Source organism: Fulmarus glacialis, unplaced genomic scaffold (assembly GCF_000690835.1).
Source record: "Fulmarus glacialis isolate BGI_N327 unplaced genomic scaffold, ASM69083v1 scaffold13611, whole genome shotgun sequence".
NCBI classification, from domain to species: domain Eukaryota; kingdom Metazoa; phylum Chordata; class Aves; order Procellariiformes; family Procellariidae; genus Fulmarus; species Fulmarus glacialis.
The window spans coordinates 27,135-41,886 of NW_009193512.1; the positions used below are offsets into that span (position 1 = coordinate 27,135).

The 14,752-nt window shown below is 40.0% G+C and overlaps 1 protein-coding gene across 1 annotated transcript in view; it reads left to right on the top strand.

Moving 5' to 3' along the window:
* GUCY2C (guanylate cyclase 2C (heat stable enterotoxin receptor)) overlaps window positions 1-13,644 on the top strand; it is a gene marked incomplete at its 5' end in the record, with an annotated part of 39,403 nt that extends 25,759 nt beyond the window's left edge. The window contains 10 exons of the mRNA XM_009587478.1: window positions 1,407-1,544; window positions 5,160-5,248; window positions 5,983-6,074; window positions 7,694-7,852; window positions 9,110-9,302; window positions 9,694-9,868; window positions 10,833-10,931; window positions 11,690-11,784; window positions 12,429-12,505; window positions 13,470-13,644. Coding sequence (XP_009585773.1) covers window positions 1,407-1,544; window positions 5,160-5,248; window positions 5,983-6,074; window positions 7,694-7,852; window positions 9,110-9,302; window positions 9,694-9,868; window positions 10,833-10,931; window positions 11,690-11,784; window positions 12,429-12,505; window positions 13,470-13,644 — 1,292 coding nt within the window. The remainder of the gene's footprint in view (window positions 1-1,406; window positions 1,545-5,159; window positions 5,249-5,982; window positions 6,075-7,693; window positions 7,853-9,109; window positions 9,303-9,693; window positions 9,869-10,832; window positions 10,932-11,689; window positions 11,785-12,428; window positions 12,506-13,469) is intronic.
* Window positions 13,645-14,752: the final 1,108 nt, after the last annotated feature.

Genomic DNA, 14,752 nt, shown 5'->3' on the forward strand with positions numbered 1-14,752 from the left:
TCATCTCATATTCTTAGGACATTTCTGTAAAATAGAGCATTCCTTTCTACTCATCTTTTCCTTCTTACTTGATCTTGAGTGAAAAGACGAGCCCATCTGAAATTATGTCATCTGAATCTGTATTGTAGAGCTTGGGGTATAATAAGCACAGCGCTGTGCCATAGCTGTAGTATTTGATCTGAGAAGAAACTGTGGTTGCATCTGGGTTGAGAGAAAATTTTTACATTGAGACACAAACATGCTCAAGAGTAGCAATGAGAACATAAAAAGAGAGTAAGAAAAGTGCACTGAATGTAAATGCTCTATTCATTCTTCATTTCGTATTTAAATTTATATTATTATTACTTTGTAATGTATTTCTCTTCTTTCATTGCTCATAAGATAAATGCCTTGACAAGCAGCCTCAAAATTTCTGGCTACTAGATTTCTTTCCTTGAAAACTTACTGCTTCACAAGAGATATACAGATTCATTGTGGCTGGATGTTGCAGCCTGATATCGTAACACTGTCTTCAGCATCACTGTGTTCAGGTCACTGTTATGATACATCACCAGCATGTCATAACAAACTGTCATACCATGGCAGCATTCTGGTTTTGAGGTACAATGGTGCTTGTTGCACTAGAAATACAGATCAATAATTTCTGTAGAAAGAAAGTGGTTATGAGCAGGTAATATTATGTCAGGCTCAAAAGCACTTGAAAATTGTTTCAATAGATTCATGATATCAAGGCCGCTGGGAAATATTACAGTCTTCTCATCTGACATCTTCTATAACAAACTCCATGCATCTAGATCAATAATTTATGGCTCAGCTTTTTTTTATAGCACTGGCATTCCTTGGTCTTATACAGATGCATAGGCTATTTCTAAGAAGCCCATGAAAGGTAGCTAAAAAAAGCAAGTTCATTGCCAGTAACCATAATTTTTCTGGAGGTGTGAGGGTCTGCATCTACAGTGGAAAATCGTAGGGTTAGCAAATCCCAGACAATTAAAAACTGCCACATCAGAGGTTTATCTAAGCTGTATTGATGTCAGCTTCTCAAGAAAAATGCTAAAGTAGGAAATAAACAGTACCAGTGGGTTCTGGGTTTGGTAGAGGAAATATCACTATAGCCAATGGATGCTCTGAGAAGGATCACCCGTTTTCAACTACTTCTCTCCCTTCCCCCTTTACCTCGTCCCCTGTTGTCATCTGGATCTTCAGACCTGTGGACAGCTCCTGAGCATCTCCGTGATGCTGATGTGTCTCAGAAAGGTGATGTGTACAGCTACGGGATCATTGCCCAGGAAATCATCCTACGCAGGGAGACCTTCCAATGGATGCTCTGAGAAGGATCACCCGTTTTCAACTACTTCTCTCCCTTCCCCCTTTACCTCGTCCCCTGTTGTCATCTGGATCTTCAGACCTGTGGACAGCTCCTGAGCATCTCCGTGATGCTGATGTGTCTCAGAAAGGTGATGTGTACAGCTACGGGATCATTGCCCAGGAAATCATCCTACGCAGGGAGACCTTCTACACTGGACACTGCCGGGACAACAAAGGTAAATCCACAAATTTCCCCTCCATTGCAGCCTTCCGGAATGGTGTAGCTGTAACTGTCCCATTCTCCACGTTTTGTGAAAGGCACTGTCTCTGATAGCTGCTTGAGCTGCTGCTTCTTTCACGGTGTGATGAACGAAGAGCCTGTTTGAAGGATCTCACTGTGGGGGCAAGTGTCCTTATTCTTTGTGTAAATAAAGTTTGTACTGAGTTTTCTTGCCCTTTGTCCTCCCTCCTCACCTTGGCCACAGCATTACAGAAGTTAACGTTATACAATGCTGTCCAGACTTACTGTAACATTTAAAGGCCACAAAGGTTTTTCTATTATGAGTTGTGCACAACATATAATAATTCACTCATATTAGGCATCGTAAATCAGCAATGTCAACACAGAACAACAGAAACTCCGCAGCGTGACAAAAGAACAGTTGGCATTTTAAAACTGGCAATTCAGACTTTATTCAAGCCTGACAAAATCAACTTTAGTCATTTAACTTCTGCCAGAAAAAGCATCTCCTCCTGTAGTACATCCATTAAACCCCATTTTGTGCATTTTGTGACATTGTTTTTGAGTGGCTAACAGCCCAGTCAATCCCAGTTCCCAGAATCCAGGCATTACTATATATTAGAACTGACATAAAAGCATGTGTGGGTTTGGGATTTTCCTAGTGACAGTTACCAACAACAAGTTTAGACATTGCCTTTATCTCTGAGTCATTCTGATAGATCCGCCTCACATTTGTTAAAACATCTAGAGCAGCAGCTGGACAGCCTAATAGCTTTTTTCCTGAGTTATATTTGAGAATAACTTATGGGGCATGTTCATCATCCTACATTACCACAAATCTATGTTCATATTTGGGGAAACACAGTATTTCACATCACTAACTCTTTAATATAAATGTAAACCTAAAAGAGATTAGAAATGCCTGTTCCCCTTCAAGCAAACTCTTCAGGACTCTATGCTTAAGATAAGGTAGAGAAAATAAATGTCTTTGTATTCCGTTTTCTTGGGAAGAGGCAGGAGCGATCCTCATGAATGCAAGGATTTTACAAATATTGCCAAAATAGATACAATGCTCTTCTCATTTTGACTTGCAAAGCAAATCCATAGCAAACTACATTCTTTTAACTGTTTGTTCAGCAGTTACAGTCTTTCTGTGTTATGTTAATGATTATTAAGTTAGCCTCAAACACAGCATTTCTGGACTCTTCTGGGATGTGGTGGCATCCTCATTGCTCTGTGTTTGACCCTGGCTGTCACAGTCACAATCTGGTTCCTTGTTTTAACTTTGACCTGTTTCTTAACACTGCATTTTGTCATTTTAGAAAGACTGTCCCTTTCAAAGAGCATTAGGTTAATCCATCCAGCTGAAATAATTTTTAGCACCTCTAGGTGCTGTTGCTGGAGGTGGTCACACATATCAGCATGTTTAGTAAGACAGCAATAAATTTCCTGGGCCTGAAGTCTGTTTGGTAAGTCTGGATTCAGCATAACTTAAAAAAAAATCTGCTTTGTAAACTTCAGTTGAAATTTTAAGTTTTCCATTCAGTGAGGAGACTGTTTTCTCCCCAAAGCTTTTTCCTTAAAAGCATTAGTAGATGTCTAAGATATATATTGCTGATCTAATGGCTTCTGGTATTATTCTTGATTTTTGATTATGCAATTTGAGTAAATGTGTTCAGCCTAGTTTCGGCAGTTCATCAAATTTCATGTACAGAAAGGAATGAGTGTTATTATATATTGCTGAAGTGGCTCCTCATTTAAATGTCTGGATTCATTCATTAGCCAAGATGAGGCAGCAAGAGGGCGGACCATACTTATTCAAACACCTTTGAATTTTGTTTGTGGCATCATTTACCTTTGGAAGAGAGTAGCTCAAACTTGGGGTGACCATTAATTTACAAATATCTAAGATAAAAAGAAGGAAAAGAATAGCAAATTGGAGCCAATGGTAATGGGCAAAGGAATGTCCCTGTTGCATGTTAGATTCATTTGGTTTTTAAGTCTCCTGCAGAAAGTCTTTCAATGGCTAGGCTATCTCTGCAAGTTAGAAGACATGATATTGGTATTTCAGGACAACTGATATAACTGCTTCTCCAGGACTTCATTGGCAGCAGCAAGGACTGTGTTCAGATTTTAAAAGAGTTGTTTAAAAAACCCCGTACCTAGCCTCCATCCACCAACTCAGGAAAATTAAACTCAACTTGCAGGTACTTAGTGAGCCAATTTTCTCAACCCGCAAATATGTATCGATCAACTTAACATACAATAATATTGCTACTAATGAGAGAAAAGAGGTCCCACAAAGATGATGGGCATACAGAACTGGGTTTCTGATGTATAGAAGTAACTAGGTCATAGTCCTCTTCACTGACTTCTCTGCGAGACAGCTGTTAGGCCAGCTGGTTGCTCCACTCTTCTGCAGGAACACCTCATTCACTGCTGAAGACTGTGAAATCCTGTCACGTACCAACGCTCAATTCAAGCTGCCTCCTTGTTCCACTACTTTCTGCCACTGGCTAATTGCAGTGTTGCTAAGAGTTGCTGTTACTTCCGCTCTCAGGTGTGTGCGCAGCATGGAAATCCAACACGTTCCTCTTGCATACACGAGACTTACACAGATTCTTTTGTCTCTTAGCCCACAGAAGACTTCTTAGCATTCTCTCCACTCCATAGCATTTGGGAGACTCAAGTCTCCTGCTCCTTCTCTAGTCTGTAATTTCTGTACCACAAAGCTGGAAGCTACTGCATCTTTTTAGGGTGATCATGCACACTGGGCATGCTTAGGCATCCCTAGCTGCTCTAGACTTGCACATACCATCACGATTACAAACCTTCCTCATCTCATTATATGCTTCCTTCAGTAAAATACAATCAGACATTATTAATAAATGTGTTTCACACTTGTTCATGGATCCCTTTCAGTTTCTCTCCCCCAGAGGTAAAAAATTGCTTCTCTTTTTTAACTCCCTCCCTCTGGAACTCTTGAGTTCTGGAGGAGAAGGACAGAGATATTTTTGCTTTAGCTCTCACTTACTGTGCTTAAATCGAGTTGCGCAAACGCAGCCTGCATTCTGGTATGTTCGGAATCCAAATAACTTTCATAGAACGGATTTCATGAATAAGAGTACAAATGAGCTAACAAATGCAATGTTTTTAAATGAGATACATTAATAGCCTAGTTTTAAGGAAGCTGAGCATCTGCGGGATGATTTGAACTGCTCTGATGAAAGTTGTATGTCTCCACACTTTTGATCAAGTCGCAATGGGCTTTTTACATTGTTTTTTACTACAAGCTATACTTCATGCTGAGAGGCACACTAATAATGCCTAACGTTTATTTGGGAAGATGCCATAACCGTGTCTACCGTGACCAATAAATACTCATGTACATTCCTATTCATTTTGCTTTCAGGGGCCTTCAAGCCAGCCTGTTTTGATCTTGTGCCATATATTTAGAAAAGCTCCAAAGTTGAAATTCACATTAAAATGAGGGAACAGTCTTCAGTGCTTCTGTTTGTACAGTAACTCGTAACATCATAGGACGCTATCCACAAGAAATGTCCTTCTCATGTTTTTTTGTTTAAAACTTCGCATCTTTTCCCTGTGTTAGAGAAACTTTACAGAGTGGAGAGCGGCAAAGGAGTGAAGCCTTTCCGACCAGACCTGTCCTTGGAAACAGTGGGAGAAAGAGAGATGGAAGTAAGCTAATAATTAACTAAGCCATTTTCTGGGTGAAGGGCAGAAGTCCTGGCCAAACTAGAGCTCATGATATGGGAGGATGAAAGCTATGCACATTTTATGCCAAATGCCCTAACCTCCTGGGAAAAATCGGTATTCTATAGTTGTCACCAGTGAGATGAAATACGACTCAGGAAAATTATTTCACTGGAAAGAAATGGACGCTTATATGGTGCCACTCTTCTGACCTATTTTAAATATCTTTACGATGGAATAAATCACACCCCAAATATACCTCTCTCCACTGATTATATAGCCTCTAATGCTTCTTGCTCAGGTGAAAATGTCTGTATTGTAGACATCCACATATTCAGCAACGAACCCCATTCTTTTTGGCTGAATCACCAGTTTCAGAAAAATCCCAAACTCAGGGTATTGGAAATATAATTACCACAGCATTTACCTCCATGTCAATAACTGTATCTGGCACCAGCTGCAAGACCGGATCCATTTACTTGCCTTTCATTTATGTATTGGAAATTCAAGTTAAGATCATGTCACTAGTCACCACAGAGTTAAGTTTAAGATGCCTGCAACGAGTGTCCTAACCATAGATTCAAAACAGTTAGTCACACGTTTTAGTATGTTGCCGGTCAAGAGTAACTGGAAATTCCCTAATGAACTAGTGCTGTTTAGCACCATTATCCTTCTATATCCATTACTCAGGTGGACTTTCCTTAAATTTTTGTTTGAAGGTGTATACACTAGTGAAGAGCTGCTGGGAAGAAGATCCAGAGAAAAGGCCTGACTTTAAGAAAATTGAGAGTACTCTGGCTAAAATATTCAGGTGAGCAGCAGGGGCTCCATTTTTTAAGATGCTCCAAACTCCTCCTAAGTGTTGGAAAGCTCATATTTTTAAGTATGTAAACTGATGTGATTATGATTCAGTCAGTGGAAAAACTGAGTGTCTTCACTTAGATCCTCTTTTATTCTTTGGCAGAAAGGTAGGCGAGCACGTGTGTATTTATATGTGCTCATGTGTGTACATGAGCATCTATGCATGTATTAGCTGAGTGAGGGTAAGATGATCACCATACCTCAGATTGGTACATTGTGAAAGTAGCAAGCTGGATAATTAGAGATTTAAACCATTCAAGTAATTCACCCCCTGTCTCCAGTCAAGGGTTGGATAGTGACTCATGTCATCTAAGTTTCGGGAAATGAATGCACATAAATGTTTGGAGGATGATTAGAAAAGTTTGGATGAGCTGGGTTGTGCCATAAATGAGTTTGAATGGTCCCAAATTAAACTGACTGGAAGTGTTGGGTTGTAACTCACCAGAAGTATTAATTACAGGGTTTTGTTGGTATAAAGCTGTGGGATAATAAGGGCCGTAGCTGGATAAACCCTGTGGGGTTATACAGGCCTTTCACCTGGCTAATGCTGCATTGTTCCTATAGAGTTTGGTCTGATTTAATTATTTTGATGTTCAAACAGTGAGCTTGGGAACTTCTCTTGGGAAATTGCTCCCCAGTTTTTAAAGCTCTCCTCATCAACAAACCCCAACAATACTCGCATCATTTTACACTTTACATGGGCAGAAGGACAACTGCACTATGTATAACTGAATGTATCAATTGAATAATCTTACTGCAGCTGAACAGAAAGATGTCCTGGTTCAGCTCCTAAGCCTCCATCCTACAAAAGCAAAGAGGTTGCCTCTTGCCACATGCAACATGGTGTTCTCCTCATGGGGGTCTAAGATGGTGCATCCCTGACATAAAGATTTGTTTCAAGTAAGAGTGGTTTTAAAGTCCACTAATACTAATCTGACTCTTCCAGTCAGCCTGGCCCCATCTACTTTCAGGCTGCTTTGGCGAGTGCAGGCTGCCCAGACAAACTGGGGTTATGAGTGGCTTGTGTTATCATACTTCTGCTTCCAGGAGTTAGTAGGCTGCAGTCCGCAGGATCTTGTGAGCAAAACTAGCCCAGGGGCTGCTAATTGTTCCGTTGAATTGTTCTGTCTTCTACACAGGCAGCCCCAAATTGTCTTAATCCTTCTAGCTGAAGTCCCCATCTAAACGTTATATACAATTTTCTACCTACTATCTTCAGCTTCTTCTCAGGATTCGAGCTTGTCAGTTACTTTTTACAAATGAACGTTCGTGGATTACCCAAGGTAACCTGGAGTTGACAATATTAGCAGGGCTAAGTGATTTAAGAGTGCTTTAAGAATTACCAGCTCCAAGTGACAAGCGTGGATCACAGACTTTAAATTCATATACATAAGCCCTCCAAGCAAGAAAAAGAATGATGCACTTGAGGCACTTTGCATTCTAACTACATGGAAGTCAAACACTGGAGAAGTTTTCCATTGCTCCTTTTTTGCCTCTTTTTTGCCTCTCTCAACAATGTGCTTCCATTAACCTTTCTTGTTGGCTTCTGTGTTTTTCTGTTATTTGCAGTAACTACCATGGCCAGACCAATGAAAGCTACATGGATACCCTGATCCGGCGTCTACAGCTGTATTCCCGGAACCTGGAGCACCTGGTGGAGGAAAGGACAGAGCTATACAAAGCAGAGCGAGACAGAGCAGACAGGCTTAATTTCATGTTACTTCCAAGGTAACTGGCCAGGATTTTATTTACATATATCACCTGATTCTTGGAGAGTGGGGTTGGGATTAACATTAATCTTCTATTTCCTTCTCCTCTAATCTGATCCTGCTAGGGAGGAAAAAAGATCTACAGTGATCCCACATCACATAGATCTACAGTGATCCCACATCACAGAGCTCTGTTCTGCTCCAGCACCTTGCTAGGTAGAAGGAGTGTCTCCAGCTGGAGAGCAGGAGTGCAGTCCAACTTTAGGCGGGGTTTTAGCAATGCAACAGAGGGGCTGAGGTGGGCTGGGCCATACTTGGCCAGACTGGGCTAGATGGATGCTTCAGAGGATGGTATAGGACAAGTATTATTGATAGTATAATATTGGTAATACCAGTAATTTTGGTATTGCATACATTTGGAATAGTAAAACTATCCTGGTATGTCATTACTAGTTTCAAGGGTATTTAAGTAGTCAGGGTATCGATTTTATGACTCATCTTAAAAAAAAAAAGTGTCTGTTCAATCCAGTTTTGGGGAAAACTTGAAATGATCTGGCTGTGTAGACCGTGCGACAAGGAATCCATGTTTCCTTCCACTCTTTGTTGTTACTACCACCCTATTATTGTCTCATTGTAGATGGAACACAGCACTGTGCAACACCTATAATTTTCTGGGTCTCTTTCAGTTATTCTCTTCTAATATCTCTACTAGGAACAGATATTTTCCTGGATTTAGAAATGCAAGAAAATGAGGGTCCCTCTGCATAGATATTGACTGTCATGGCATTGAATTTTTGTTCCATAAAATTATCAGACTATGATATCTCATCTGAAATCAGGATGAGGTGATGTAATTATCAGGATGAAATTACTTCTGTGCTGGGGAAACAGAAAAATATGTCTGTTCTTACTTATTGTGTGGGTAGAATGTAGGTCTACGTGTCAAAAGTTTCAGAATTTCAGTTTTAAATTTGACTCAATATCCCTATTTCTGACCTTAGCCAAGAAGCTTAGTTTCCTGTTCCTCAGTTTCCTCATGGCTATTAACACACTTGGATTTTGTAAGGCTGTAGCGCATTCATTAACATTAGTGAGTGCTTTGAGGTCCCTGAAAGGCATTATGGGCTTCTAAAATGCGATTACAGTGGCAGTTTTCAGCAAACTATTTGATGTTTCCTACACAGAAAGCAATGATGCGTTTGGGTGGTATAAAAAAACACCTTTAATATTAAACACAGACTACTCATCTGTCTTCCTGCCTTCTCTATTTCCACAGGCCAGTAGTAAAGTCTTTGAAGGAGACTGGCCTGGTAGAGCCAGAGCTATTTGAAGAAGTCACTATCTACTTCAGTGACATTGTTGGCTTCACCACACTCTGCAAATACAGCACCCCTATGGAGGTGATAGATATGCTGAATGATATCTACAAGAACTTTGACCACATTCTTGACCATCATGATGTTTACAAGGTGATTAGCTCCGCACTTTTGCTCAGTTAGCAACCAGGGGAGACACAAATCAAATTGGATGATGTGGTGGATTTGGGAATCTGCCTTCTAAGCAAAGACAAAAGAGAGAAAAACAGGTCAAGATTACCTCATTTCAATATGCTTTCAGTGTGCCTGCTTATACCAAATTTTCTATACTAGGCTGTCACAGATTCATTAACTGGAACGCTGGGTACAGTTATAAACACTCATATATCAAAAAGGTGTCAGCCACCTTAAACTAATCAATCCTGCTGTCTGGGGAAGAAATGTTTAATCATGAAAAAGAGAATCTGATAAAACCTTTCTGCTTTTAACTAAATATGTAATTTGCTTTGTCTGCAGGTAGTGAGTTCTAATTTTGTTTCCACAGGTGGAGACCATTGGTGATGCTTACATGGTGGCGAGTGGTTTACCAAAGAGGAATGGCAACCGGCATGCAGTAGACATCTCCATGATGGCTCTGGACATCCTCAGCTTCATGGGTTCTTTTGAACTGAGACATCTGCCGGGTCTGCCTGTTTGGATTCGCATTGGAATTCACTCTGGTACACAGTAGTGCTAGATCAACAATGACAATGTTATTGCCTTGTTTTTGAACAGAATAGACATCCATAGAAGATCTGGTAGTACATCATACGCAACTGCTCTCCTCATGATGAATCAGGTTGAAAACAATGTACCTGGAGGACGAGCAACAGAAGTAAATAAGCCACTGGTTTGCTCCCCTGTAGTGAAATAGCCCATACCCATTCATTCATAGCTTAAGTCAGTAGCTAGGAAGAGCAACTGCCATTGTTCCTGGTATGATTAAGCCAGTTGTATCAAATAAGCCTTCGCAGATCACTCCTTTCTGACCAAAGTGGAGATCAGCCATCGCCAGATATGCTTGTCTAGCCACAAAATGCAGGCCTGTATTTTATACTTTTGGAGGCAAAAGTTCTGACAAGCCTATGTGGGAATTCATGTTTTAATTATTCCATAAAAATAATTATTCTCAAAGGGGAACTGCAGATAGCTCAAGCAGATAGCTCCCAAGCACTTTGGGAAATTTTATCTTTTCATTTTTGTTTGTTTCAACAACCACCTGAACACCAGCTGCCAGGGGAGGAACATATCAGCGAAAGCGATTGAGGCACTGGGAAACCCTTTGAGGAACCACTATGCACCCCTCCGTAATGAAGCTTATTTTCTTTTCCTCTTGCTGCCAAAACTGACAGTTAGTAATTTTATTTTTTTCTGCACAAAGATTGTGTTTAAATACAATTAACACTGTGCAGCCATGTCCTTTTTATGCTCTTATTGGATTATGCAAGACGAACAGAGCTAGGCTTGGTTTGGAGTGGAAGGGGAGACCACTAGATACTTTGGGAAGTAAGGTACAGATTATCATCATGGGTGGGGAACGCAGAGCTCCAGCAGGTACTGCACTGCTCTGCAATAGTGAGACACCTTCCAAACAAACAGTGTCTTGATCCACCTTTTTTTTCATTCTCTGCATCCCATTTCTAGGTCCATGTGCGGCTGGTGTGGTTGGAATAAAAATGCCTCGTTACTGTTTGTTTGGAGATACAGTGAACACAGCTTCGCGGATGGAATCCACAGGCTTGCGTAAGGATTTAATTTTAGCTATCAATGTAGCAGGACCAAAGGCTATTGGTTAGTTTGTGACTGAACTATCTGTTTTCAGCTAAGAACAACTTATTATCAGCTCGCGGAAGTTTTAAAGATTAAGAAGCCCTATTTGTTTTGATTACCAATTGTTTCACTGTCCTGCTGGGCAACGAAGAATTGCTCTTTGTTCATGCTTCAGTGCTGGTAACGGAGTACGTAGACTACTTCGCTGGCTGAGTTCCTCTGGAAGATATGATACTTATATGTCTGGATTTAATTTTACTCTATGAATGGTAGATTTTAGTTTGACCTACAATTGTATTACAGCTCTGTTGTGTAAATACGCTGACTGTGCATTTTAAATTGAAGCAATTATGTCTTCAATTTCACCATTAGGGAACTGTGCCAAGAGCCAGTTTGTCTTCCTTCTGCCCAGTGTCTTCACGTGACTATTCTCTGTATAGGACACTCCCAATTATTCTTTTCCCTTTTGGCATCTAAATACTACAGATACCACGGTCACCTGTATTTCAGATCAATGGCTGTACCAGCTATTCCTCCTAGATACAATGTTATGTAGCAGGAGTCAGATTTTTTGTACAGCGGTATAATTGATTCTCATTTAATTTGACTCTCAGAATTTATGTTGATAATAATTGGAAGAGCTTCTGCTATAGCACCAGTTTTCACATATACTTAATATGATTATGTAGTACATTTCCAGATTGAGCCTTCATTGCGTCTTTATTTTTTAGCTTTAAGGATTCATGTAAGTGGTTCCACTATTAACATCCTGAAAAGAACAGACTGCCGATTCCAGTACGAAGTGAGAGGAGAAACATACTTGAAGGTAACCTTTACCATGCACACGCATGAACACAGAAAAGAGGAATAGTATAAAAGCATTATATAGCTGAGTGTACCCCGCAACTTAATTAATAGCTGGGGAACAAGGGTTACAGATCAATTGGTATCACAGTCTCTACTAGTTGAAGACACTTCTATAAAGACAATGCAGGCAATGAAGAGGTCCCTAAGTCATAAATTAAAGCAACATAAAGATGTGGAGAATAAATGAAGCATACCATTTGTAACAGAAAATTGTGGAGTGAATTAATCTGATGGAAGAGAAGCTGAATCTATCATTAATTTGCTCATGCTCTGATATCTGTCTGTCTACCAATCCATTTATTTCATTCTATTACACTTGGCAGATGCCTGTATGTGGGAGTTGATGGCAGGCAGCACAGCTCACCTCTCCCATGGTGTGTGTTTCAGCTCATGGAACAAGGGAGCGGGTGTGCAGCTGCATCTCCCTTGTTATTCTTCTTCTCACATCTGATTTTTAATCCTTTGCTGTGAGCATCAGTTACTGAAAATAAGCAAAGGCAAACACGGCAACGTGCAATACAGTATTATTTAAGTGAATTAACTACAGGAAATTGCATTCTAATCCCTAAATTGTGCTTTCTCTTCTTTGTCACACATATTTAGGGCAGAGGAACAGAGATTACCTACTGGTTGACCGGTACTGAGGACAAGAAATACAATCTCCCGATGCCTCCTTCTGTGTAAGATGGTCTTTCTATGTGAACAGGGAAGAGAAATTCCCAGTCTTTGCGCTTTAGCCTTCACTGTTCCTCCCTGGCACTTGTTGTGGTTTTTTTATACTACTCAACTTGCCTTCAGTAGTTAGAGGCTTAACAGTGTATGTGCATATAAACATGTGTAAATATTCATGACATGGCATTATGCGTGTGCTGAAGGTTATTTGTATATACAAGCGCTTAACAGGTTCATTTCCTTGGAGGGAAATAAGACTTACAGGACAAGTTGCTGATGTGGTAAGGGCAAGAGATGGACAGAAAAATGAAAAACATTAATATTCCCAAAACTTTAGTTCTAATGGCACCTGCGTGTGATAGTACAGTGAGAGGATAACTGCAACTGAATGTGCAGCTCTCTGTAATACCATGTTATGCCGGTGAGCTCTTGTGGGGTAATTTGTAGTCAGTGATGTTTTTGTTTTCGCTTCCTCATATAGGCTGTGACTGATAAAATTGCCCCTTAAAAACCGTCATATGTGGGGTACTCCAGCAAAAGCCAGACACACTGCAGACATTTATGAAAAGGTGGCAACTCTATTACTGAAGGCCACCTGAACTTGAATAGTGGAAGTGCTGGCACCAGTAATGGTGTTGAGAGCTAGAATCTATTTTGATTTGGAGTTAATCTAATTCATTTCTTCCTTTTCATGCAAATGATGCTGAAATTTTTTTAAGGTCAATAATGACACAGCTACAGACCTCCTGTGCAGAGACAGGGAGCTGTACTATCTGGAAAAATCACATATAAATCCTGAATTCTATTCCCAAATCCAGAACCTGAATTTGGTTCTGCCCACACTTTCTATCAGTAGTGTGTGAATGTCATGAAGATAAACATAGAATAGAAACGTTTAAAAACCACTGGGGATCTGGGGATCACTAAACACATGTGAATCACTGAATTTTTTTTCCATCCTGTCGCTTTCAGGGAGAATCAACAGCGGTTACAAGATCACTTAGCAGAGATGATAACAAATATTCTTCAGAAAAGGGAAAACGAAGGGTTCAAGACACGGGAGCTTTCACGGGTAGCTAGCTACCGATCAGGTACCCTGGAATACCTGCAACTGGCCAGCACAGAGAATTGTGCCACATATCTTTAAAACTGGATGTCTAGTATGACTCAAAAAGCTGCAGCAACTCTCTGGAGTACTTCACGTGAAGGCTGGAGGCTTATACTCTCAGCTAGAGGAGAAAGAAAACACCTTTTCAAGCATCCTTTCTACCATCCGACCTGCTATCAATAAATCAAACCTCTCTTCACTGTAATGTCAAAATTGTTGGATGACTTCAGTAGGACACATGCAGCCTGATTTGAGGTAAATGAAAATATCTGCACTTGAGTCTGAAAGATAGCTTTTTCTTTGTTTTGGTTAGTTTTTAAAATGTGATAGCCTGTTCAATAATCCACTTCTGAAAATATTCACAGCAAAACCTTAATTTGTCATGATTTTTAAATGTTATATTTAATTTGTAATTTTTATTTGAAGAAAGATTTGCTGTAATATATTTGAAAATAACATCAAACACACCATATGTAAAGCCTGGATATGTTGCCATTTTGCTTCTTCTGTTGTTTTCCCCTGTGTCTCACATGTTTTGTTTAATCAAGTTGACTTTGTTCAAGAGACAACACTTCTGTTATTTACCTTGGGAGATTACTCCAGAAGTTGTATGGTATCTAAAGCTTATCTGAATCTCTTGGGCCTGCAAAATGAAACAGGAAATCTTGCAAAAACAGACACTTTCATACCTTTTCTCCACTTCTGCTTCTGTCCCCAAACCAGAAGTGCAACAGAAATGAAGGAAACAAACTTATCTGAATTTCTTAAACCTCAGAAACTTTCAGTTCAACTTGTGGATGAAGTTTCACAACCAGGCAGAACTCAGGTTTTACTGAAATGACTTGCTCATTAACTGACACCATGAAATTTATAAACAGTTTTAAAAAGCAACCAAAGCACAGGTGACACATGTAAAAGAAAATCAGCATTCACATGAAGAAATAACAACTAGTGAGTGAAATTTTTGCAAAGGCCTCTTGTGCATTGGTGGCTTTCAAAGCAGAGCTACTTCTTTCACCACTGGGAAATACCAGTCAGTATTCAAACCCTAAAACTTGCTGCAAAATCATTCTTTTATGGTTTTGAACAGCATTTTTGTCCAAGTAAACAACCTAAAAATGTTAAAAAAGAGCAAGCCAGTTGCCTG